Genomic DNA, 25,330 nt, shown 5'->3' with positions numbered 1-25,330 from the left:
CCAAACTAAACCGAATCAAAAGCCCTAAAACACATCAGCTGGTTTGCTTCTCCCTGCTGCAAGCCATTTAAGCCTAACACCTGATGGGCACACCAACCTGCTTAGCTACTAGGTTTAAATATCCCAAAACAGACAAAATCCACAAAATGCTCAGGGGAGGGCATGAACCACATCAAATTCATGATGAATTTAGGCTCATGAACCAGTTCATGGCCATCTCTAACTACAAGTTCTAGAAAATGAAATGAAAGCTGCACTGAGAACACTTGAAAGAAACTAATCATGTATAGTAGATGAGGTATCACTAGAGTTATTTCAAGCCACAGAAATGGAGACCATGAAAATCTCAACAATATGCCGAAGAAAGGAATAGGGGGGGAAATCCCAAAGTCCTACAACACTGGAAAAACTCAATTTACATCCCAATTCCAAAAACAATATGTCAAAGACTGCAACAACACTGCATTAATTTCTTATGAAAGTGATGCTCAAGAACTTACAACAAAGGCTCTTACCATACTTGGAATGAGAAATGCCTGATGTTCAACTGAATTCAGAAAAGGAAAGGGCACTAGAGATCATATTACAAAATTTTGATTTAGCTTGAATTAATTTGGGTCTACTCAAACTACTTGAATATATCCCATTATTGATATAGGTGATTTGGATGTAGGTGATTTTGGTGTGGATCTGTTTATTCTCATTCGCATTGATGACTTTGGTAGTTTTGATCAGCTCCTTTTCTGCATTGTAGCAGTAGTCTCGGATATCTCTGAGTACCATCTCCTCACATATAAGATGAAAAGATTCTCTACTATGGCTATATCAGGGTTTGGACACTGCTTCTTGTTCTGATTATGTCTTGGCCATTAGTTGGGACTCAGACTTTCTATATGCTCCTTTTCCTTATTGGATTTCTAAAGAGATTAAAACAGAGGTATAACCCCCTCTTCAATTTTTTGCACTTCCATGGTGCTTCATTTATAACTTTTTTTTTAGTATGCAATGCTTCCAAATGCGGAATGAGGACACTGGGAGTTCTAGCCTATGCCCAATCCATTCATGAAGCTTCACAATGTTAGAGTGTCTGATGTCCTTGCCGGGATACCCTCCAAGGGACTGTCTCTTTGTTCTTATGTCTCGCAATGTTATCTTACACTTGTTTCTGACTCCTGCACATTCCTTACAATCGTGTAAGGAACTTTGGACTTACCATGAAGGTTCCTTCTATTTGAGGTAGAGGAGGACATTCTGATGTTTGGATACTTCTTCTCTCACATTCCCTGGAGGCAAGATATTAGGTCATTTCTTCCTGCCCCTGAGGAGAGGACTACCTTCAGTTCAGAGGCTTCCAGAGCTTTCCATAGAAGACCACAAAGCGTGCCATCATTCAGCCCCAAAAGTATCAAACTGACCTCAAACAAGGCCTTTTCATTCCTGGCCCTGGCTTGGTAGAATAGTCTCCCTAGGCCTGTGGGACCTTGGACAGTTCCACAGGGCCTACAAGACAGAGCTGTTTCACCAGGCCTAGAGCTGAGGCCTAAAATTGTGTCAAAATCCTGGCCTCCCTCAAAAACCCAGCCACATTTAAATCAGAAACTGAAATCTAGACTTATATCAACCTTTCTACCATAAGGTGGTTATGAAATTAATGGATTTAAATATTATATCATTTTATTGCATTATTTTACTGTTTAAAAATGCTGTTACCTATCCTGTGCCCACAGGGAAGGGCAGGCTAATAATAATAATAATAATAATAATAATAATAATAATAATAATAATAATAATAATAATAATCTTTAAACAGCCCCACAGCGCAGAGTGCCGTGGACTGAATAAAGCAGTAAGGGCAGTGTGGGAGGAGTTAGGGTGGGCCCTGTCCGGGATAAAAACTCAGAGGGGCCAATCAGGAGCCGTGAAGCGACTCCTGATTGGCCCCTCTGAGTGTCCATCCCACCCCAAGCAGCCAATGGGGAGCCGCGCAAAGCACAGCTCCCCATTGGCTGCTTCACCCACCCAGGGAATCTGCCTGGCTGCTCCAGACAGCCACAGGTGAGGGGTGGGCCGCGCCGCCTTCTCCCGGCCGGCGGAGCACCCTCGCCGCGTCATAGATGCGGTGAGTCCACTCCGCCAGCCGGGAGAAGGCTCGAGAGAGCCTCAGGTGGGGGGTGGGCCTGCTCCCAGGCCATCTAGCACCCATTTCATTTCCAAGTGAAATGGGCTTTAGATCTAGTAGTAGTAGTAATAATAATAATAATAATAATAATAATAATATTTGCTGCCAAAAAGACTTAACCTGATGATTATACAACTACGGGATGAGGCCAGAGGGCCAACCCCATTTCAGAGAAGAAATACTATTTAACAGAAACATAATTGAGACAAACATAATTGAGACAAAAGGGATATTATCCCTTAAGCAATCAATTTCCCATATATCAGGATGCGTACAGGATGTCCTCCTCTACCTAAAATAGAAGAAACCTTTACAGTATGATGGGAGGGCAGTCCTGTATCTCAATTTCTCCTACACCACGTACTGAAGCACTTGCCACCCGAAGGCTGCATCAGCTGCTGCATATGAGTACATTTTGTAATAGCGTAAGGGTTGTCCAGGTGTTTGCTCAACAGAACTCCAAAATTGATGACTTGGACTGAAAGGTGAATGTGGTGGCTGCACTCCTGGTGGAATTGGCTGTGATTCATTTGAGAAGTTGAGTAGGCCAAAATAATGCATGTTTTCAGCCACTTGCTGAGAGATACCTTTCTGCCATTAGTTACCAGGTCATAAACTACAAACAGAGCATTTGATCTCCTGACAGAAGTCACATGCAGGATATAGAAATGTAAGGCTCACTGGACATCCAAGGTATGGAGGAGAGGTAAATTCTATTGACTAACCCTAGTCATGATACTTATTGCTCATCATTCTTGAGAGATGTCCTGCCATGTGAGAGAATCAGGAAGTATGTCTTCTGCTGGATAATTTGCCATGTATGGGCTGTAGCTGTCTTAAATCCTGCCAAGTGAGTTCTTGGGTTTTAGTTGATTAGAATCTCGTCTGTCATGATGGAAGTTCATAGACTGAGGAAGAGTGCTTGCATTAGAAAGCTCACGCCTTGAATAAATCTTTGTTGATCTTAAAGGTGCCACTGGACTCTGATTTTGTTGTGCTTCTTCAGAGGGACCATGAAGTGCATGATTTCAAAATGACAGCTGTGTGAAGCTGGCAGCTTCTGTTTGCCATACTCATCTGGCATGTTTCAAGTGATGAGACCTCCAGGGGGGATGGATGGGTGACAGGTGCATTGGAAACAGCAGTATCCATGCACAAAAGGGCTCCCTTTCCCACATCCTTTCCTGGGGAATCCTTCTCTTTTATTTCATTTATATTTTATTATTTATTTCATTTTTATTTCTATTTGCATATGAGGCCTTGCAGCCATGGTGCAATGAAATGAGGAGATGGGGGGCCGGATTTTATTTTTATTTGCATTTTTCAATTTTTATTTACATATCGGGGTTTACTTCCACAGTCAAAAGGTTGAAAAAGGCTGAACTAACAAATCCCCTATCAGTAGCAGTAGGGACAGAACTGATGGAAGGATGTTCAGCTCCCTTTATATCATGCTGGAGAAGGTAGGAAACAACATGGGGGAGGGTAACAAAGTACCCATAGAGTTTTTGAGCTTCAAAAATTCTGGCTAAGGGGAACCTGTGCCTGCACAGGTACCACAACAATGAATAAATGTAATTAGCAGAAACATCACAGCTGACAATATAGCTGTTGCAATAAATAATAGAATTTGCAAACTTACCCTTGCCATATCAACAAGGAAGTTTTCAAACAATTTCCAGATGTGGTTACTAGTATAGATTTCCTTCATTTCCACTTCAGTGTCTACGTAGCAATGATTGACAAAATTCACATATGCAATCTTGACCTGAAAAGTCAAATACAAAAACAAAGCAAAATGCGTAAACTAAAATCATTGCCGGGATGTATTTTTTGCTTGTAGTTCATAAAATATTTTGTGGAAATGGTGTTTTGTTGGAAGTTAATACCTCTAATTCTTCAATATTGTTACACAGAAATGGCAAAAAATTCAATTGCAATATTAAACAGTAATGGTTTAAGTGGGCAACCCTATCTAATTTTAACCAGCTTACTGATGAACTTTCTGATGCTTTTTGTTGATAGGATTAATTATTAATTGTTTCCAGTATTATCTTCCTTGTTCTCCTTCCCTGCTCTAGATGAGAGTTGCCTTGAGCATGTCTAAAGAGATAAATACATTTTCTAAATAAATAAAGATTCTTAATCTGTTCTCATTGCATACATATATTGCCCCAACTCTGGTAAACATTCGCTGAAACACGTGACACAAACACTCTGACGAAAGAATATCCCAAGCAGCACTGAACCATCCTCTGAAATATTCACATATCTATGTACTGAACCTGTTGTAAAAACAATGGATGAGATTCTAGCCCCAGTTTTTATGCTATCACTCTTCCCTGTGAAGTAGGAGGAGGGACAGGAAATGTCACACTTTAGTGCTGCAGCACCTTAGAAGAAAACCTACATTGTATCACTTAATTATTTAGCAAGGACAAATGGTCTGCTTTACCTCTTCAGCTTAATGTAATATGAACATCTGGGGCTATATTTAGACCAGTGACCCTGCATGCTGTCTCTGTTTTTGTTCAACGGCTCTGGAAATAAGCTTACACTGAGTCACCACTCACTGTGCTGCAAAGTCCAGCTTACCTCAGGTATGCAGTCATCATGAGTAACCACTCTCACGATGTCATCTAGAGGCAAGAGGGAATTACACTTGATCTCCGTATACACATTCTTCCCTTCTGTACATGCTGCTAGCAACTCCACCAGGGTGATGTGGTAGACCAAAGCCCCACTCTCATCCACTCGGTCTCTCTCAGAGCACATCATTTGCAGAAGGATTGGAAAGGAGGCTCTGTCATTATAAAACACCAGCACATCTTCACCTCCACTCACGAGCTGAAATGGCAACAGGGAAAACTGTCCGTTCTTTAAATACTTCAGGGTTTCTTTACCCTCTTCACTTTTAAGTAACCCTTGGGGCCCAGTATTTCTACCCCATATCCTTTTAGTTCGGGAGTTCAGTCCCCTGATATTTTCTAACATATTTGATTCTATGCCCTCTTACCTATACAGCACAATGGCTTCACCAACACATCCCTCTTTGTCCTGCCTATAAAGCTAATACATATGGAACAATTTTTGTATCATATTATTCTCTACTTTTCTTTTATGCTTTATCCCTCCCCCTTCATAACCTTCACTCTTAGAAGCAATGAATGTGGGTACCTCCATGGTCGAAAGGTTGAAAAAGGCTGGTTGAGAAGAAGAAGAAGAAGAAGAAGAAGAAGAAGAAGAAGAAGAAGAAGAAGAAGAAGAAGAAGAAGAAGAGGAAGAGGAAGAGGAAGAGGAAGAGGAAGTTGGTTCTTATATGCCGCTTTTCTATACCCGAAGGAGTCTCAAAGTGGCTTACATTTGCCTTCCCTTTCATCTCCCCACAACAGACACACTGTGAAGTGGGTGAGGGTGAGAGAGCCCTGATATCACTACTCGGTCAGAACATTTTTATCAGCGCCATGGCAAGCCCAAGGTCACCCAGCTGGCTGCATGTGGGGGTGTGCAGAATTGAACCTGGCATTCCGGATTAGAAGTCCACACCAAACTGGCTCTCCCACAGATGGCAAAACATTACAACATGCTTGGGTAAGAACTCTTTCAATGAGAGGATAATCCAATTCACCAAGCAGAATGTAAGAGAGTGGAAAGGGTGGACTATAAATAGTGTACATATATAAATAAATAAGTGGAAAGCAATGGGGGAGGGCCTAGATCATATTGGACAGTTAGCCCGTTGGGGTAAGGCCTTGTCACACCACACCCCTTGACTGCATTATGTTAATTAATCAAGAATTGCATTTATCCCAGGAAAAAAGTGCCCACAGTATGTTTGGTTCAACATACCTCTGTCATTACCATATCTTGACACTTCTTGACATATTTGCCATCTGCTTTCACAATGGTTTGCAGGAACCGCAAATACTCCACGTGGCGGCCGTGTGTCTCAATGCAGTGTACAAAGTGCTGCACTGCTCGCTCGCTAATTTCATTGCACAGATGGTAGTTGTTTGTGAAGATGTGCCGCATGGTTTCAGCTTCAAGGAGCTAATTTAAAAGCAAACAGACCGAAAAAGCCCCACAGAAGAATGGTGAAGATGTAGCACTCGTAAAATGTGGACTGAAGTCATTAGGGAGGAAAACACATGGAAAACGCAAGTCTCCAGCACACTTAAAATTAGTCTGCAAGGAGCTGTCAAGGAAAACTAAAGGAACGAAAGTGTCAAATGTCCCCAGGTAAATTGCTTCAGATACACACAGCTGAAGGCAAATGAAAAAAGACATAGTAATTGATTCTGAATTTTTTTTCACAGTATAGATTTAGCTATAAAATACAGCCCTATGGTCATGTGCATCCTCCTGCCTTGTATTGATATGATCCAGCCACATGGCCCATATCATGTGGACTGGGTTGGGCTAAAGAATAGGGCTACATAATGATATAATAAAGAGAAATCTTTGTATTATTGGCTTTTGAGACTAATCCTGGATATTAGGTTTAAGGCACTATTCAGGTTAAGAGGGAGACCACAGAGGAGGGATTCACAACCAGGGCTCCCCAGGGGCTCCCCAGACTTTCCTCTTGTACTTGGCCACACTTCTAGCTCAGTTCAAAGTCTCCTCAAAGCTGAAAAATATTACAGGGGCTCCTCCATGGTCAAAAGGTTGAAAAAGGCTGTCCTAGAGTGAATATGGAACACTCATTCCAGGGCTCTTTGCTCCTCACTTCCTACAGACTGGAGAAGACCAGAAAAAGGGCATCCTTGCTTCTGTCAATAGGCAAAGGAATCAATGTCAAAGGATCAGATGAGCAAGCTGATTTCTCGTCCTCTGACTTTTCCTTCTATCAGTCTTCATTGTGCATCTTATTATTTTAGATAGTAAGCCTGTGTCTTTACTGATGTGAGACTCTCTTAGAAGACAGAAAAGCAGCATATTTTACTAACTAATAAGAAGGGAACTGAGGTGCTCGTCAGACAGGATTGCTGGTCCATGGCTATGGGAACAGCTTCCTGAAATAAGGTACAATGGAAGGGAAATGTAGAAATGTCACAAGGAGTCACAGTCCTGCAGTCATATTGGCAGATCTCCTGGAGGATGCTCTTTTTTAAAAGCCTGCTTGTTCAGTCACAATTGTAGCCCCAATGTAAATTTTATCAGTTAACTGATTGCACTGAAATTCATAGAAATTATCATCCACAATTTCTAAATCTATGGACAGAACTAATTGTGCTGCACTGAAGACAATAAAGATAAGTGCATGTTTTATATTTCTTATCATCTGTCAAGAGAATCTTGGATTTTGATCCCCAAGTATTACATGGCAGAAGAGCATCTAGTGATGACACCTACAGATCTAACAGAGCTGATTCTCTTAAGGAAAAAAGACAGCTTGTGTCAGGACTCACCCATGCCTAGCATTACAATGGGACAATGTCCTTAGCAGACCCCCTACAAATGGGAACTTATAGGCATCCAGGGTACCAAACTCAGCCACCAAATAAAGATTCCAGTGAACCAGCAGTACCCAGGAACCAAAGGCACCTGTACTGAACCTGTCCGAAAACTCAAGTTTTGGAAGCAACCAGAACACTACTTGATGTAACCCAACCCAAGATGACTGGATCAAGAGGGGTGGGCTATGAATATAACAATAAATAAATAAATAAACTAGGTTTCCAAACTATCCTGGTAAAGCAAGGGACCCAGTCAGCCTTAATATTAGCACCAAAGTATCTTTTAACTGTGGTAAGAGGAAATTTACCTCTAGGAAATTACTACAGAGAGGGAACACACATCCTGACCTCTAAACTGTGATTAGGCAATCAGTGAATCTGTGACTTACTACTAAGGAACTATTGGGTTTGATCCTTTTAAAAATACTGTTACTGAGTTGTCAGGTCTTGATTATACAAACAGCCCTAACCTCTGCTGAGATATTTATCACCCAAAACATCCCCTACTCTTAAAGATGTAAGTTTGGAAGCCCTGAATTCCTTGCCCAACTACTGCTCTATTGCAATCTCTATGTTGAATTATGACACACTCTAATCCAGCCTTTTTGCCATTGAGAAACCCCTGAAACATTCTTCAGGCTTCAAGTGCTAAGATTGTACAGAATATGGTTGGGAAGCATAGCTGTGTGCACACCCACCCAGGGCCTCTCCCCTTCCAACCCACTCCAGGCCCATCATTGGCCATTTTGGGAGGGGCGGTGGATCAACATGGCCATATATGGTCAAAACAACTGATAAATGTATTTGCTAACTGCTATGAGACTCTGAGAATTTAAGGCAAAGCAATGTGAAGAGGAATTTGTCCCTCTGTAATGTTTTAATTGCATTCTTTTTTCCTCCTGATACTTTTTAAAATAAAGTTATTTTATTGACTCTTTTCAATAAAGTTATTCCTGACAGTTATCATCCAATCAGGTACTTACCCCAGGTGTTAAGAATAAGTTAATATGCTTATGAAGCAGAATTTGATTCTGAGGGTTTCCACGACAGAAGTTCTGAAGGAACATGTGTGCCAAGTTCATGATTTCATTCATCTTCTCATCTGTCTGCAGATAAATTTAATTGTTAAAATCTACAACAGTCCACAGTGGCCTATTCCTCCACTCCCCAGTATCTGAATGTCTTTGCATCTGTGGTAACAAGGTAATTGAGGCCCTCGCATACTAAATCTTGGACTGCCTCCTCTATGGCAAACCGAGAAATAAATTAATTAGGAAATTATTGCCCACTGATTTGGGAACTATGAAATTAGAGAATTTGATTTTTCTGTTATCAGACAATAACCCGTATGTTTCTAATAGAATTGTGTTCTGTGCTCTTGCTGTTAGAAAAACGAGATCCAATTTATGTATAGTTGAATTTTTAATGTTTTTTTCCTCCCAAAACAATGAGTTTATTCCAATTGAAACTTTGTAATTCGTAGCCAATTTTAGCTCTTTCTAGTTATTAGTTTGTAAGCCTTATATCACATTGTGTGTGTGTCTTTTTAATAATGTATGGATTTTGTATAATTGTGATGGCCCAGGGCTAACTCAATAAACTTTTACTACTACTGCTACTACTACTACTACTACATTATGAACTGTGAATATTCCCAAAAAACTACAGAAGCCTGGAATAAAGCCAAAAGACATTCAGACTTAAATACAATAGTCAAACATGTGTTTCTTACCTTCTCATAGGGTATCTGTAAAAGATCCAACACTACACAGTGCGCTCCCATGTTTTTAAGCAATCGCTGCTGTTGATTTCGACACTTTTTATTCTGAACACAGAGCTTACTTAGGCGAATTAAAATCTGGCAATACAAGGAATTATGTATCAGTCACTTATAATACATACAGGAGATGATCTGATGTCAGATAATACATAAGCTACCACTGATAGACACATCATCTAGAAGGGCACAAACCTCCATCACAATATTGTAGTTGTTACTTTTATTGCTGTCAATTTGAGGCTTCTTGCTGCCATCCTGAACTGGACTCAGAATATTTGATTCCTGTAATTAGGAACAGAGAAATATTCATTTCAAAATACCAGACATGAGCCAAAAGAGCACAATACTAATAAGCAAAGAAATTACATAAAGCAGATGGTAGATAATTTTTTGTTTGCAATCGGCAAAATCTGGAGACAAGGCCAGGGCTAACTTTAAGAGAGCCAGTTTGGTGTAGTGGTTGGGAGTGCTGACTTCTAATCTGGCAAACTGGGTTCGATTCTGCACTCCCCCACATGCACCCAGCTGGGTGACCTCGGGCTCGCCATGGCACTGATAAAGCTGTTCTAACCGAGCAGTGATACCTGGGCTCTCTCAAACTCACCCACCTCACAGAGTGTCTGTTGTGGGGAGAGGAAAGGGAAGGTGACTGTAAGCCACTTTGAGACTCCTTCGGTGAGAGAAAAGCGGCATATAAGAATCAATTCCAACTCCAACCAACTCCTCCTCCTCTTCTTCTTAAATTTCAAAGGGTCCAAACTTTAGTCCTATTATCTCCAATTAAAGAATTTCAGGTAGCAATTGTATGCATCAGAGATGCATCTGATTAAGTGAGCTTACTCACAAAACTTTGTCATAAAAATGCTTTTAGTCCTTAAGGCAACTGTTACAGACGTTCCATCTGGAATCTTAAGGAAGACATTTCTCTGCCAGAGATTCTAGAGAGCGGCTGCCTAACACAGTGTCAAGTTAAGGTAGCATCAAAGGTCCCCAAGATCACCCTGAGTCTCAAAGATGTAAACTGGATGAAGTGTGAATGACAAAGGCTGCTGAACAAAGATAGAGATGTGGATATCTATGGGATTTTTACAAGGTCATGCAAAAAGATTACAGAACAGCAGAACAAAATCTATTATCAAAAAGATTTCTTTCCTCTTTTGTTATTACCAACACTATTTCCTCTTTCCCTTCTTCTGGCTACCACCATATTCACACCTTTCCCTGCTTCCTTCCTTAGCTAGGTTAGGCTAAGAATGTACAACTGGCTTCCCAGTAAGTTTCCAAGGCAAAGTGGATCCTGGGTCTCCAAGATCCTAGTCTGAAACTGAAAATACTGGCTTTTGTCCAGTTGCTGTTGTTGAACAATAGGAAGCAGCCAGGCCTGGATAAGTCATGCAAGTTGAATGGTTGCTTCTGGCCCTGGCCATGATGAATTCTCTCTTAAGGGTCAAAATAGCCCTGGAAAGGTCCCCTCTCCCACCACCCCCATCTTTTACTGACAGAAACCAAGACTTGAATGATGGGAATCAGCCATTGAGAGCATTTGTTTTATAAAGTTACAGATATCACTTCTATTATTTGAGAGATTTTTCAACCCACGGATCTCTAATTAATTTTCTTTTAAATTTCAGCTTTTTCTGCAAATCTGGAACTGCTTTCAGATTTATTAAAAGATCTGTCTAGTCTGCCCATGGCTCCAGTCTCTGGACTTAGGTATCCACAGATTTGGCAGCTGTGAGTATTAGAGATATCAAAATATTTTTAAAATTACTATATGGTAATATATATTAGCAACATTATTAAACAGGAATTCAAAGGCTGCCAAAAAATCCTTTCAGGATTGCAATTTAAGAAACTAAAAAGAGAAGGGATGGAGCACACAGGGAAAGGAGGAGAGTGCAGCAGTGATGGACAGGTCCCATGCCACCTTTCTCTAACAGCAACAATTGTAGCTTACAGAAAGGGAGTTGATACGACACTTGACAGTCAAGAGTGTGAAGAGAGAGTGGTGAGACTGAACAGCCTGAGCCAATTAGGGAGAGAACAGTAGTCTTGTGCCGGCTGAAAGATAACTCACACGAAAGACGGTTGGAAGAATTAACAGAGTTGACACTCAAAAGTTCAAGTAATTGTAGCCATTGTATAGGAATTTTAAGGAATCACTCCAATGTTATTTGAAAACTCAAATAAAAGTGAATTAAACACTGCCTCCCTTACATGCTGCCATCATTTACCAATACACACATACAGAGCCAGAGATCTTGTTCCTCTAAGGAAATACACATTCAATCAATGGAAAGAGACTTCCCAAGCTCAATAGTCTGGGAAGTTACTGGTCAAGGGGTGGCTGACTGGAAGCTGGGTGGCCCAGTCTAGTGGTTTCAGGGGAATAGGGGAGAATGAGATCCTAGGAGAATAGGGGAGAATGCGCAGGGCTCTCAGCATATTAATTAGTGATGGGTTGTTAATGGTGATTGCATTTTTGGCATGAATTCTTGAATCTAAGAGAGAGGTTTAACATCTTAATTTCTGATACAGAAATTAAACAAAAGCAACTACATTTTGTGTACCATAAATCTTAAAATAGTTTTATGTTCTAAATTCCTAAACTGCCCAAATTCTGCTATTGTCACAAATCCTGCTAGCATCACATGTTACATTGAGGAACTCCTCAAGAAATGGCTAAAAGGGTACTTTTCACTCTGCCGTCCTCTAAACCTAGAATTTAAAGCATTTTTTCCCTTTTTGTTATTCCTAAGGGAAGCTGCCCTATGTTGACACCCTGTTATTAAGCCCAGGCAGCACACACAGGTCTAAGCCAGGAGACACACCTCAATAGGCTCATCGCCCCCTTTGACTTGACTTTCTCCTAGATCACCACTCTCATAACTGCTGTTCTTATCAACCCAAAGTTCAGATTTTTCTACTGTCAGCCTCAGCTGGTCAAGATCAGCTTTGATTTGCTTGTAGTTGTCCACATCCTGATTAGACACCAGCAATTGAACCTGTATAAAATATAATTTCACAAAAATATTACCAGAGTACGAATGGCAAGTGTAACAGTTAAGTGTTTGGAAAATCACAGAAGTGTTCCCCCTTCCGAAAGATCTGAGTAGAATGTTCATTGTTCAAAGAAGTTTATAGGGCTGGTTTACATATACACAACCATTGATTTCTCAGCCATAAATTAGTTGGAACAGATCACATGAAAGGATTCCATTAAAAAGCATTGTGCTTGGGATATTTAGTACAGCACAATTAATTCACCTGCATGAGTGAACCTATGGGAAATCTGAGGTGTTGCATATTGCAACAGAAAGGTAAAACACTCTTTTTAATGGATGTTCCTTAGGAATACATATCCAAAGATGTGGTCCAGGAGAATCATCACAGTTGCACTCCCTCTACCCCCTCCAGACCCATCATTAGCCATTTTGGGAGGCAGGAGCTGGGCTGACCTGACCATACAGGGTCATATCACCCAATAAATATTTAATAAATGTATATATAATATATATATATATTAGCTTCCACCCATCCAGGGCCGTCAAGAAACCCAAGGGTTTCATAAAACCCTGGTTGAGAAAGCCTGATTTAAACTATTTGCCTCCTCCATTAAGGCTTGGAGTTCTCCAGCCACCACCAGTTCAATCACCTTATTAAAAAAATTAGAACATTTGAAACTGGTCAACAATTACTCAGACCCCCTGTGGATATACCACTGTCTGTTCCAAGGGATAGGCAAGTCACAAAGTAGTGTGATGAAGTTAACATTATGGTACATGATACTGTCCAGGTCAAACCTTGCATTCTTCATGCATGCAGTAATATCGGTGCCTGAATTCTGGAAAACTGCCCCCACCATTATCTTGATGATCCTCTCTACTGAAAATTGAAGCCTAGAGAACTGCCCCCACCGACTTAGGAGAGGGTAATGGGTAAAAATTGTGATTGAATCTACATGATTACGAAGAACACTTACAGACAATATGCCAGTGACAATTTCAGGGCACATAGAATAATGCCTTTTTTCAAAAAACTATATACAGATTTCAAGCCATGCTCTTGTGACGATACCTGTTTAAATGCTTGCAAAACTTCTGCTCGTTGGCTGAAATGTTTGAACAAGAGGTGTAAGGATCCTGACAGCAAAGGGGGATAGTCATGCATAATAAGGTGGATGAGGACACGCAAAAAAGTCCTGCCCCCTTCATCATCCAGCTGCACCGCATTTTTTTCTTTTCTGCATCCAAAAATAAAGAAATTAAAAAGACCCTGGTGAGAAAGCATTTGGAAATCTCAGCCCAGGACAAATCACAGGGTCCTGCATAAATGCCTTTCTCTCACCAATGGGACAAAATAAGGAATAGAATATACTGAAGGCTACGGCTACCCCATGAGATGTATCTGAAGTGACCATCAAAATAGCAGTTACAAGCTATGTGGTTTTCTCCTACTTAAATCAATAACACTTTCATGGGTTCTACCTCATTATTTATTGTAAGAGTCCCAACACTACAGCTTGGATCCCATGGTAAAGTTACACCAAAAGGGAAGAATTTCCTACAGCAAAGAAGATTTTTGGCTTCCTCCAAATGGACCCCATCCCAGGAAGACCAAGAAGGGGGAAGCATGTCTAAAATAAGAGGGGTAAATTGGGGATAAATCACACATACATATAACATCCTTCTATTAGTATGAATTATTCATGAGATGCAACTCTGTATGGTGGACAATAGTTGAGTGACAGTTCTGCCCTTCACAGTTCTGCCCTACAACCTAACAAGCAAATGGGGTGCATTCAACTATCCTCCCAAGAGCCTTCCTCCCACTTACCTTACATAGGCCAAACATTGCACAGTGGAGTGAGAGGATAGGGCTAGAATCCACTGCAATAAACTGCACTGAGTTGTACAGCCACTGAAACAGTCAGCTATCTGATCTTGTCAAGAAGAACATTTCCAAAATGGATGGCCAAGAAAACAATACATTAAACAAAACGATAAAGGCAGTCTTTTCTCCTTTTAGTAAGAAGAGTTGATTTCTATACCCCACTTTTCACTGCCCAAAGGAGTCTTTAAAATGGCTTACAATCGCCTTCCCTTACTCTCCCCACAACACCTTGTGCGATAGGGTGGGGCTGGGAGAGCTCTGCTGTGTGTGAACAGCTCAATCAGGATTGTGAGTAGCCCAAGATCACCCACTAGCTCAAGGTCACCCAGCTGGCTGCGTGTGGAGGGGCAAGGGATCAAACTTGGCTTCCCAGATTAGAATCTGCTGATCTTAACCACTACACCAAGCTAGAGAGGAGCACAGATGCATCAGTATTGCATTTGTATTTGTCACTGATACACAAGGCAGATCCAACTGTGTAAGTTGATGCAGTTAACAAGATGAGACATCTAATCGATAATGTCAGAGGATTGGAGCTGAAGAAACAAGGCAGAAACCTGAACAAAGAGTAAATATTTAAACTAGAAGCACGTGATATTATACAACTAGAATAAGAGAATGCATACGTACCACAGACAGTCATGAAACCCACCGACTATGCCAGCAGAATATGAAGTTAATTCAAAGTGGTGAAGCGCCACACTGGAGAAGATGTTCCCAATCCCCAAAACAGTAGTAACAGGAGAAATCACAAAAACTAGGTGGGGCATTAAAAAGCAGGAATTGGAAAAGGTTTGGCTGAGAGGAGAGCCAAGGAAATGGCTCCTTTTGAAGCTTACCTGCCAGCAAACATAGTCTCTGCTTGAGCTGCAATTTCATCTATGTCAGGAACAACAGCTACAAAAGAACATAAAGTGGATGAAGGGCAGAGTCAACTTTTCAAGAACAGTCATGATTCTTCTCTCACACTGCACTAGAAGTAAACCATTACCAATCAGATCCTTTGACCTGTATTCTGTTTAAATACCACTCATAAAATACTGGCAAGATATTTTTCTGCTTGGTTTATGCCAACTGCAGAACCCTAATAAGGACACCACAACCCATACCACCTTAAGTGGTGCTCATTTGGCTCATTTATAGTCACCTTTCTCCCAGGGAATTGAGGCAGATTACACATAGTGAATCAGTACGATCAACAAACTGGAACATTCAATGAGGAGAAGAAGAAGAGTTGGTTCGTAAATGCCGCTTCCCCACAACAGACACCCTGTGAGGTGGGCGAGGCTGAGAGAGCCCTGATATCACTGCTCGGTCAGAACGGTTTTATCAGTGCCGTGGCAAGCCCAAGGTCACCCAGCTGGCTGCATGTGGGGGAGTGCAGAATCAAACCCGGGCCGCTAGATTAGAAGTCCGCACTCCTAACCACTACACCAAACTGGCTCTCTGTAGATGTCTGGAAATACCAGAAAGAACCGTAGCACAGCATAAGTAATAGCATGGCACCTTAACTGGTACAAAATTACATAATAGAATCCTCCTTACAGTACATTATACACAGTGCACCCTAATTATTTATCCAAGTAAATTGATTAACCGTTTTGAACTCTGTTACCTGCATAAATTATCCCTCTTGAATAACTGAGTTCTGCATCTCACACACACACACACACACACACACACACACAGACCACTAATTAAAAGGAATCCTTGCTTATTTTATATTATTCTACTTTAACCACTTTACCTGAGGTGATAACTGGGGAGTCAGAAGGAGACACTAAAGAACTATCCACAGTTTCACTGTTCTCTCCAAATTCCCTCTTGTAAATAGACAGCATGTAGGATATTCTGTAGTCAAGTCGGACACTTAGTATAAACTACAAGACAAAAGAGTAATAGAACAAAGTTTTAGTCCAGTGGTACCTTTAAGACAAAGGAAGTTTAATTCTGTTTCATGCTCATGCACACTTCTTCAGAAATATTTTTGACAATTTTGGGAGCATCTAAAGATAGTGTATTGGAAAAAAAAATCCATGCAAGCACACATGTTGCTGTTTTGGTGCCGGCCTGTCACAGAAAGAAAAACTCCAAAAGCTTCTAGAAAGCTCCTCTGATGAGTGTTCCCCTTCCCTACATTACAGTTGGAGCCCTTTTCCTACCCAAATGGTCAAATGATGAAGGGGGAGGGAGAACTCTTCCCTCAGTTCTCCCTTTGCTGCCATGGAGCACAGAACACAGCACGGCTGTGCCAGCCCAGTTACCAATAACAGCAACCATGGTTTCATCTTGGTGTCCTCTGTACAGTCCCACATGGGAGAATAGCAACCTCACAAACCAAGTAGGTGGGTGTGGGCTGATTATCAGAATGGTGACTGTAGCACCACTTTTCCCACAGCTGCTCCTCTCCTGGAATCCATGTCAATCCTGTAGCGCTTTTACATTGACACTGCATTAGACAGTTGCAAATGATGCCCAGACCCTCGTTAAGTGAGGTCTTTTGAGGAGTGGACTATCCACCCTTGCCCTGCCATATGCAATTCTAGCAGCTGATGTCAACATCTGGAAAGCATCTGAACTGACACAGTTCTCCCCTTACTAGGATCCTTAAAGCTGACAAACAGGTTGCTGTCTTTTCTGAATGAAGATGTACAATCTAAATAAAATAGGTTAGGATGGGTAGTTGTGTTGGTCTGAAGCAGGAGAACAAAGTTCCTATGTGTATGGCTATGTGTATGGCTGTCAATTCAATGTTCTGCTGAATGACCCATTCCCATATGAGCACTGCCTCTCTGCACAGCTTGAGGATGCCTGTGCCCCTGTTTGTTGATATAAAATTTTGACATTATGTTGTCTGTGGCTACAAGATGTTTTCCATGCAGCACAGCAAAAAGGGAAATGAAAGCATACTTGTTAACTCTAAGCTCTAGAGCAGGGGTAGTCAACCTGTGGTCCTCCAGATGTCCATGGACTACAATTCCCATGAGCCCCTGCCAGCATTTGCTGGCAGGGACTCATGGGAATTGTAGTCCATGGACATCTGGAGGACCACAGGTTGACTACCCCTGCTCTAGAGCATTAATGTGTAATCTAGCTTCTGTGGGAGAGCACTGTCCACTGACATGTGCTCCCCAACTGCTCAGGGAAGCTAAATTCAAGTGGATAGCCAGGCTAGTCTGAAACTGCAGAACACAATTTGAGACATCTCTCAGAAAGTGTGCAACACAGAGAATTTTCTACCTTGAATAAAACTTAGTTGGTCTTAAATGTGCCAGTGGACTCAAACTGCTTAGAGAAGCATAACTGAAAACCTGAAGGTTGTGGGAGGATGGCCCCATTGTGACCCCCTCTAGAATGTTCTTGTCTTTCATCTACCACTTCATCATGTACCTTGGAATGGAAAGCTTTAATTACTGGGGATTGTATCTCATCCTAAATTCTCTTAAAAACTAATTCTGAATGGGCCTTATATGCAACCTGGCATGACATATTGCCATCATGGTCAAAACAAAACAAAAAGGCATTTTGGGTCACCACTTTCTGAAACCTTGTAGAATGTCATTTTTTCATGACGACAGAAGGAGAACTGAAGGAAAAGTGATTCCTCCCCTAGTCATATGACCATTATGATGGGAAAAGGGCTCCAACTCTGACAGAGGGGAGAGAGAGCACTCATCATAAAAACTTTCTAGAAGCTAGTGGAGTTTTTCCTTCCATGGCAGGCCTGCACCAAGGCAGGGCCATGTGGGACGGCACAGGTGACCCAAAGATAAACCCAATTTACCGTACAACTTAGGCATCATAGAATGTTTAGAGAAAGCATTTATCTTTCAAAAACCAGCCTTTCACATAAAATTAGTGAACATTTGAAAAATAATGATATTGCTATTGTAACAGGAACTGTTCTTACCCAGTCTAAAAGAATGCACAAAACTCAGAACAGAACCCCAAGCTAGAGCAAAAAGCTGGTGAAGTAACTTTATGCTCAAGCCAAAATCCAGCACTGCGGCTCTAAAAACCAGGTATTCAGACATAATGCATGTTTCTTATCTTAAAATATATTGAAAATATCTGATATGGCTTTTCCTAAGAGTCTGAAGTAATAAAACCAAGTTAACAGTATTAAGTAATGCTTTAAAGGCAGAGTAAAAGTCGGACACACAACCAAGAGCCTCAAATTAACCATATCAACACCAAAAGGCTCCTTCAACCACATCCTTACTTGCCTTCCCAAATCTAATAAAGATGGCTCAGCCCCCATTCTCTAGTGATGGTGCAGCCACACAGGAAACCTTGGAAGAGGCTGAAATAGTCCTCACCTTCGTCAGGCACAGGCTGGAGGAACAACGTGATGGCCCAAGCTCATGGTGAAATACATCACTAATTGTGTATGTTAGTGCTTCTGTTTAATTTTTGAACAAGGTTCTATTTACCTGTAAAATCTCAATGATTTTTAACTTGGTATCCATCACAGTAATGTCTTCACTTTCTAAAGTGCCCATTTGTTTGGTTGGGTGGACACTAGGAGGTACATCAGGTGCAACAAGAGGGAAGATGGAACCTCTGCTGAGGACCATTTGTGTCATCATCTCTCCTACACCATGGATGGTCCTCATAACATTGTTTCCTACATATCAGAAACACACAAAAGTTTGCTACTGGATGAGCACTGACTGCTTTGAGTTACATGGCTGATACAGAAGATATATTCAGCATAAATGGTATTTTGCAATTAACAAAAGAGCCCAGTATTCACAGTTCATCTACAAATAGCAAAATGATTTTTTTTCTTTATGAAGTCTACCAGTTGAATCACATAAAGATATTTCTTCAGCTCTCAGAACAAAATTGGTTGAATGGGATATGTTTGCTGATAAATTTGAAGAATATGGAACAGAACTTTGCTGCTGAACCTGGTTTTATCACAAGGAAGAAGCATTTCAAAAGCATTTTCTGTACTTCATTTTAGCTAGGCTTTTGAAAGGATTTCAACTAAATTCAAAAGTAAGTTATTGGGGTGGGGGGAAAGACAGCACAAATATCTAATTATGATAAGAACCCATTCATCTGAAGTGACAGACTACCAGACAGAAGCAAAGTTGGCCAATCTGCCATCACACTTAACAGGTTCAGCCATCAGAAGAGTTGTGTCTTTCAGTGATGGTGGATGAGGAACTGGCCTAGAAGAGCTGGTGGTCCAATATCTAGACTACCGTTGTTGCAGGATGAAAGACTTTGATGGAGGATATTGAGACCCTTGGAGGTTATTCCATCAATAATCCCTCTGATATCAATTCCAAGTCTTGCAAGAAAAGGACCTCTGCTTAAATTGGGATGGTCCTGGCTGGGATGCTAAAGCCTTCAATAATATAGAAAGGATACACAGAATCAAGTAATGGGGGAAAAAACACGATCTGTGTATTGCTGGCTATTCACAATATTATAATGGCATCTTGAAGAAAAATTCTTCATAGAGTTGCCATCTTGAATATGCTTTATTTATTTCATTAACTTCAGTTTTGATATTCTTAACTTCAATAACAATCTCCAATTGTAGTGTGGTGACAAGCAGCTAGATTCAGCTTGTTTCTTTAATACTTCTTCAGACACAGATATCTTTATAGAAAAGCACCGCCCTTCATTTGATCTTCCAGTGTTTAAGATCTATCAATGCCGACATCTAGAGCTAACTATGAAGATAATTTTCAGGCAAGCTCCATCACATGATTTTTCTGAAAACAGTGTAGACTCTTCAAAGGACATATCTTTCTATCTTGGTCTCAAGAGGAAAAGCAGTTGACAGTAGCCATGTGTGATAGCTCACTACCACCAAACTTGCCGTGGTGCATAACACAAAGTCAGCAGACTGTCTCCCAGCATTGATTTCCTGTTTAGACAGCTATATGGCCTCAGTCTGCAGAATCCTAGCCAAAGGCCATTTGATTTCAGGCAGGAGCTCCAGGAATGGAATCATCCTCTCCCAGAGGAACAACTGGCACCCTGCCAGGATAGTCTCAGAATTTGCAATTTTAAAGCTCAAGGAAGAAGAATATTGCTTTTGAACCAGGCACTCCAGCTCCCTTCCCTCTGTGTCAGTAGGCATAGCATGATAGCCTTGATAACCCTTTGGTTGCATCTCTTCAGTCATCAATGAAGATGGTGGAGGGTGCGTACTTAAATAAAGAGTTCCTTTTTCACTCTGTAGAACTGGTCAACCCTTCTCAATGTAGGCAACACTGGTGCAGATTGGTTTCTTCCTCACTGGCATACTTAAGGGTGAGACTACTACAGTTAACCTAGGAGTATCTATATTGTTTTTATTTACAAAATTTATATCATGCTTTTCTCCCTTATTGCCACCAAGCCAACTAACTATTAAAAAACAGAATATTGTAAAAGTGTCTCATAAAATCCATTAAAACCAAAACTACAATATACATAAAAACACAAAAGACAGTCAAGTAATAGCAGCCACCGAGGGAACACCAGACGAAGCTGAAACTTTCAACCTGCTGGCAGAATAAAGTGAAAGAAGGGGGGGTAAGCATGTGCAGGAGTTCTGCTGCCATAACTGACTGGATATTCCTGCTCTTCCAGGAATGCCCCCCGCAAGGCTCTTTGCTCTGCGGGTATGAATTTACTGGTGGACCTGGGCCCCCGGGACATATGCCTGGCCTCGACCAGGACCAGGGCATTTTCAGCCCTGGCACCAACCTGGTGGAATGAGCTCCCAGAAAAGCTACGGGCCCTGCAGAATTTGTCAGCTTTCCGCAGGGCCTGCAAGACAGAGCTCTTCTGCCAGGCATATGGTTGAGGCCAGGGCAGCTCCCGGCGTTGTCAGCTGTGGATCTCTAGCTGAAACCAACTAAGTTCCTTGCTCCCAGATAGAGAGTAATAGACCTTTGCTGGATGGGGGGAAGGGAGTGGGTTATATATTTATTATCTGCCACTCTGATATTATGTTTTAATTACGTTTTAATGGTTTTATGGGATTTTATTGTTTTATAAATTCTGTAAACCGCTGTGAGACATTTGAGAGTGGTGGTATATAAATATAAAAATAAACAAACAAACAAATATACAAACAAACAAATACTGAAACCAGAGTAGCCCTTTTCAGGAGTTACACATAGCTGTGCCCTACATGCAGTCCACCTAGCATACTCAATTGCTGTTCCCTCTGAAAGGTGCACCGCTCAACTCTTCTGATCCGAGAAGCTACTCAACCCACACCAGGAAGCGAAAGGACACACAGATTTTGAGAGCTGCCACCTTATCTTTCTGACAGGACTCCTGTGCCTTCAACAGCCATACAACAAGCATGATTCTAATTAAACAACTCCTTGTCTATGGCATTAAGGTACAAGTCTCCCACTGGAAAAGGTACCAACCTCACAAATCATTCAGTTTAAATTCCGAAAGAGATTTAAAAAGAGATTGAAGCCAACAGGAAGCCTACTTTAAAGACAGTTCAAACGCTCCTATTTCATGTTGCAATTTTAAACTACGTTCAAATTAATGCAGCTGAAAAAATATTTTAGCAAGGGCACAAAACTGCTTAATTAATTTTAGCATTTGTAGCTGAAATGGGTTATAATTCTTCTTGGTGATATACTGTTTGTGTCAGTCAACAACCCCAGTGAGAGCCAAAGGAATGGGGAAATCAATCTCAGACAAAACTTCAACCAACTACAAGAGCTAGGCAATTATATTTTAAATTACCCGGAGCAAATGCTAAAGACAGTTACTGAAGGGAAACAAAAAAATCACTGTTATAACAGCTTTCTTTTTTTTTTCTTCCCAAAAGCACCAGAGAATTTCACAAAGCAAGAACAGCCACTGAAAAGCTGCTCAGCTGCTTGGAGGAATGAGAGTTACTTAGCATATAAGGGTCAAAGAATGGAAAGAACATCACACCAATCCAGCTCTAGCTGCTTATGCAGAACAACTGTAGGATGTGGCAAAAGAGATGTGCATATAGTTAAAACAACTGAGCCCAGACAAGCATCATGAAGCAGGTAAGCAGGTGCAAAACACGAGAGATCTCCCACCAGAGAGATCTCTGTTGTCTAGAAACAGTTTGCTAGACTGCAGCCCAACTATTTATTTATTTATTTATTTGTTTGTTTGTTTATCATATTTATATACCGCCCTCCCCGGAGGCTCAGGGCGATTTACATTGAACTTATGAACTATCCACCTGTCTCCATAGGGCCGCCCTTGCAGGGCTCAGTGTTTTCAGGCCTCAGTGCCAATCGATCACAGCCTTAAAGGACCCGGCCTTGAAGTCCAGCTGAGCACCGTCTGCCGCATGGTGGCATTTTGATGCCCTGCACAGAGCTTCAGCCAAGTGTTAATTAGTAAAAATGGTAGGGTTTTCAACAATGGAAGAATGAGATCAGGGTACAAGATTATCTCAATTTTAGCTAACTAGAAATTGGCAGGTATTCAAACAAGAGGGGGGAGAGTGTGTGTGTCTGTGGGTGATGCAGTTTAGAAAATACTTGAATGTCTTCTTTCATTACATCTTATGATGATCTCATCTCATCCTCCTACTGAGTATCTGATGCAGGGGCTGGAGCAAACCTACTTGTTTTGTTTGCCATTGTTCGCAATGCCTGCATATCACAAAATTATATTTTGAGATACTTTCTCATGATGGCCCCAGCTTCTGTCAATACTGAAGCAACTATGTCCCTGACTCTTTAATATAGTTGCATATGTGCTCCAAAAGTCAATACCAGGCTCAACCGTGCAAGGGGATTCTTGCTGACACAAGTGGTACTAAAAGGCTCGTAACTGTGCATGAGATCTGAGCAACTCTCATCGCCAAATGATCTTTCTCGAGATCTGAAGTCTGGACCCCCCCCTTGCCAATAAGGCCTATTGGGGCTATAAAGGGCAGATTAAAGGGAGAGATCAGCCCCTCCCTCCACCCTGAGGTCTTTTAATAAGGATTAGCATGGGTTTTTTGCTGCTGAATGAATGGATGATTTTTAGTTGATTGGCTAGTTGATTAAATTGTTATGTATTTTATTGGGGTTTTTATCTTGTTAGCCGCCACGAGCCTTGTGGGAGTGGCGGGATATAAATGTAATTAATAAATAAACAAAAATAAATTAATAAATGGGCAAAGGGAGACCAATAAATAATGTACCAGAAAACATTAAGCATTGCCTGCTCTTTCCCCCCCTCTTACCTCCATCCTGAAATTTGCTTAATCTGTCAAAATAGGATGACATAGGCCCTTGTACAATATCAAGAATAGCCAGGAGTGTTCTGGTCAGCCTCAGTAGCTCACTGAAACTATAAAACCCAAAGTATATGAGATTGCGAGCCAGGTGCACCACCTGCAGAAAGGCATGGAAAAAGAATAATCAACAGAGAGAACATGATGCCAACACTAAACCAGTAGTGAACGGATCTGGCCAAGTGCCATTGGAAGGATTTATTTTCCAGATGCGTGCTTTATATCTGCAAGTCGGATGGAAGCTATGATCCTACCTGAAATGCTCAGGAACTGAATCCTGCCATGAAATGATGAGGTCATTGCTGTGCTCAGGCGTGGTTTAAGGATTCACAGGACTCGTAGCACCAGAGTCGGTTTAAGGATTTGTGGGACCTTAGCAGAGCATAAGCGGCCCTAGTTCTTGCACTGTGCAAGTATCAGCAGGCACCCTTCTGATGGACAGTTGGAACTTAAAGTTAACTGACAGATTCACTTTGCTGAAAACATTTCTCAATCCTTGGAAGGACATATAAGCACAGTGCCCAATATTTAAGGGAACCTTCACATTTATGTGGCTTGCCGTCTGCACGCATGCTCAATGAGCAATGCGCTTGCGTGCTGTCCTTTCTTCATGCTTGTGGTTCACACACCACATAAGCATTTTGATTATAAAAAGCATGACAGTTTTAATTCATTATTTAAATGCTTCGGCGCTAAGGTGTCAATTTTAAAGATGTAACTGGCTTCCTTCCACAGCAAAATTCTATCCAAACAAATTTTTTAAAAAAATCTGGCTTGGCATTAACTGTTTCCAATATTGTAGTTTAAATAATGAATTAGAATTGTCATGCTTTTTTATTATCAACAACTTTTGGTGATTCATTTTCAAAAATTAAACGCCCTTACCACGACAGCCATATTTAACAGTTTAAAGTTTAAAAATTATTTAATATCATTTTAAGGAGCAGTAACCAATTAATGCCTCACACCTATTTCTTACAGCTTACTAGCATCACTGAGAGTTTGAAGGGAGTATGTGCCTGAATAGCTCTGAGACAAGGTAAGTCTACTTTGATGTCAGCCGTTAAGCAAAATGCACTGTGTCAATGAGCTTCTTTGTTTGACTATTTTCCTTTGTATATTCCAATGCAGATATAATTGGAATTCTAAGAAAGATTTATGATTTGAAACAGCATTACCGGGAGCTGTTTAATTCTAGATAAGCTACTCATAAGGGAGTTCTTGATAAGCAAGTCAAAATAAGGAAGCCTTTACTATGGCTCTTAGTACAACAAAATAACCTTGTAACTTTGTTATATATTTGCGTCTCATGGTCCTCGTGTTTAGTTATCCATATCGTTTGGCCGATTTATTTTTGAGCAGATTCATAAGTACTCTTCTATCAGTGTATGGTCATGATGAAATGCTGCACTTTGGTTCACACCCACTTGACTTGAGCAATCTTCTCTTACCCCAGCAGAGCAAGAAGGCAGATCCCAAGTCTCTGGAGTAATTCAAAGATTGGAGTCATTGGTATAACTACGAGCTATCAAAAAAGGACCAGGTGTACAAGACACCAGATGGGAAGATCTGCAAGGAATAGTAAAGAATACAAAACTTACCTCAAAAGTTAGCTTGTTCTTATCTTTGTCTCCAAAAGGAAATGGCTGATTAACAACCTCCTTCAAGTACTCTTCTACAAATTCCATTGTCAAAGCAAATTTTCTCTTCATGTCATTCCTTGATGAATCCGTGAAAGAGTCATACCTACATAACAAGGCAGTGAAAGA

At 41.0% G+C, this 25,330-nt stretch overlaps 1 protein-coding gene across 4 annotated transcripts in view; it reads right to left on the bottom strand.

The window, feature by feature from the left end:
* ITPR2 (inositol 1,4,5-trisphosphate receptor type 2) overlaps positions 1–25,330 on the bottom strand; it is a 228,630-nt gene that overhangs the window by 118,420 nt on the left and 84,880 nt on the right. For all 4 annotated transcript variants that reach the window (XR_013231068.1, XM_077337917.1, XM_077337918.1 and 1 more), the window contains exons 20-32: positions 25,163–25,307; positions 23,511–23,661; positions 18,745–18,938; positions 16,059–16,191; positions 15,151–15,208; positions 13,496–13,661; positions 12,250–12,423; positions 9,611–9,700; positions 9,371–9,496; positions 8,622–8,744; positions 6,029–6,229; positions 4,775–5,026; positions 3,822–3,947 (exon numbers count right to left, since the gene is read on the bottom strand). Coding sequence is in view for 3 of the 4 variants with exons in the window: in XM_077337917.1 (XP_077194032.1) it covers positions 3,822–3,947; positions 4,775–5,026; positions 6,029–6,229; positions 8,622–8,744; positions 9,371–9,496; positions 9,611–9,700; positions 12,250–12,423; positions 13,496–13,661; positions 15,151–15,208; positions 16,059–16,191; positions 18,745–18,938; positions 23,511–23,661; positions 25,163–25,307 (1,939 nt within the window). In the remaining variant the exon portion in view is untranslated. The remainder of the gene's footprint in view (positions 1–3,821; positions 3,948–4,774; positions 5,027–6,028; positions 6,230–8,621; positions 8,745–9,370; positions 9,497–9,610; positions 9,701–12,249; positions 12,424–13,495; positions 13,662–15,150; positions 15,209–16,058; positions 16,192–18,744; positions 18,939–23,510; positions 23,662–25,162; positions 25,308–25,330) is intronic.

The sequence above is a fragment of the Paroedura picta genome, chromosome 5, assembly GCF_049243985.1.
Source record: "Paroedura picta isolate Pp20150507F chromosome 5, Ppicta_v3.0, whole genome shotgun sequence".
Classification (NCBI taxonomy): Eukaryota; Metazoa; Chordata; class Lepidosauria; order Squamata; family Gekkonidae; genus Paroedura; species Paroedura picta.
Note: the sequence above shows the minus strand (reverse complement) of the source record. Positions and strands in the feature narration are given on the sequence as shown.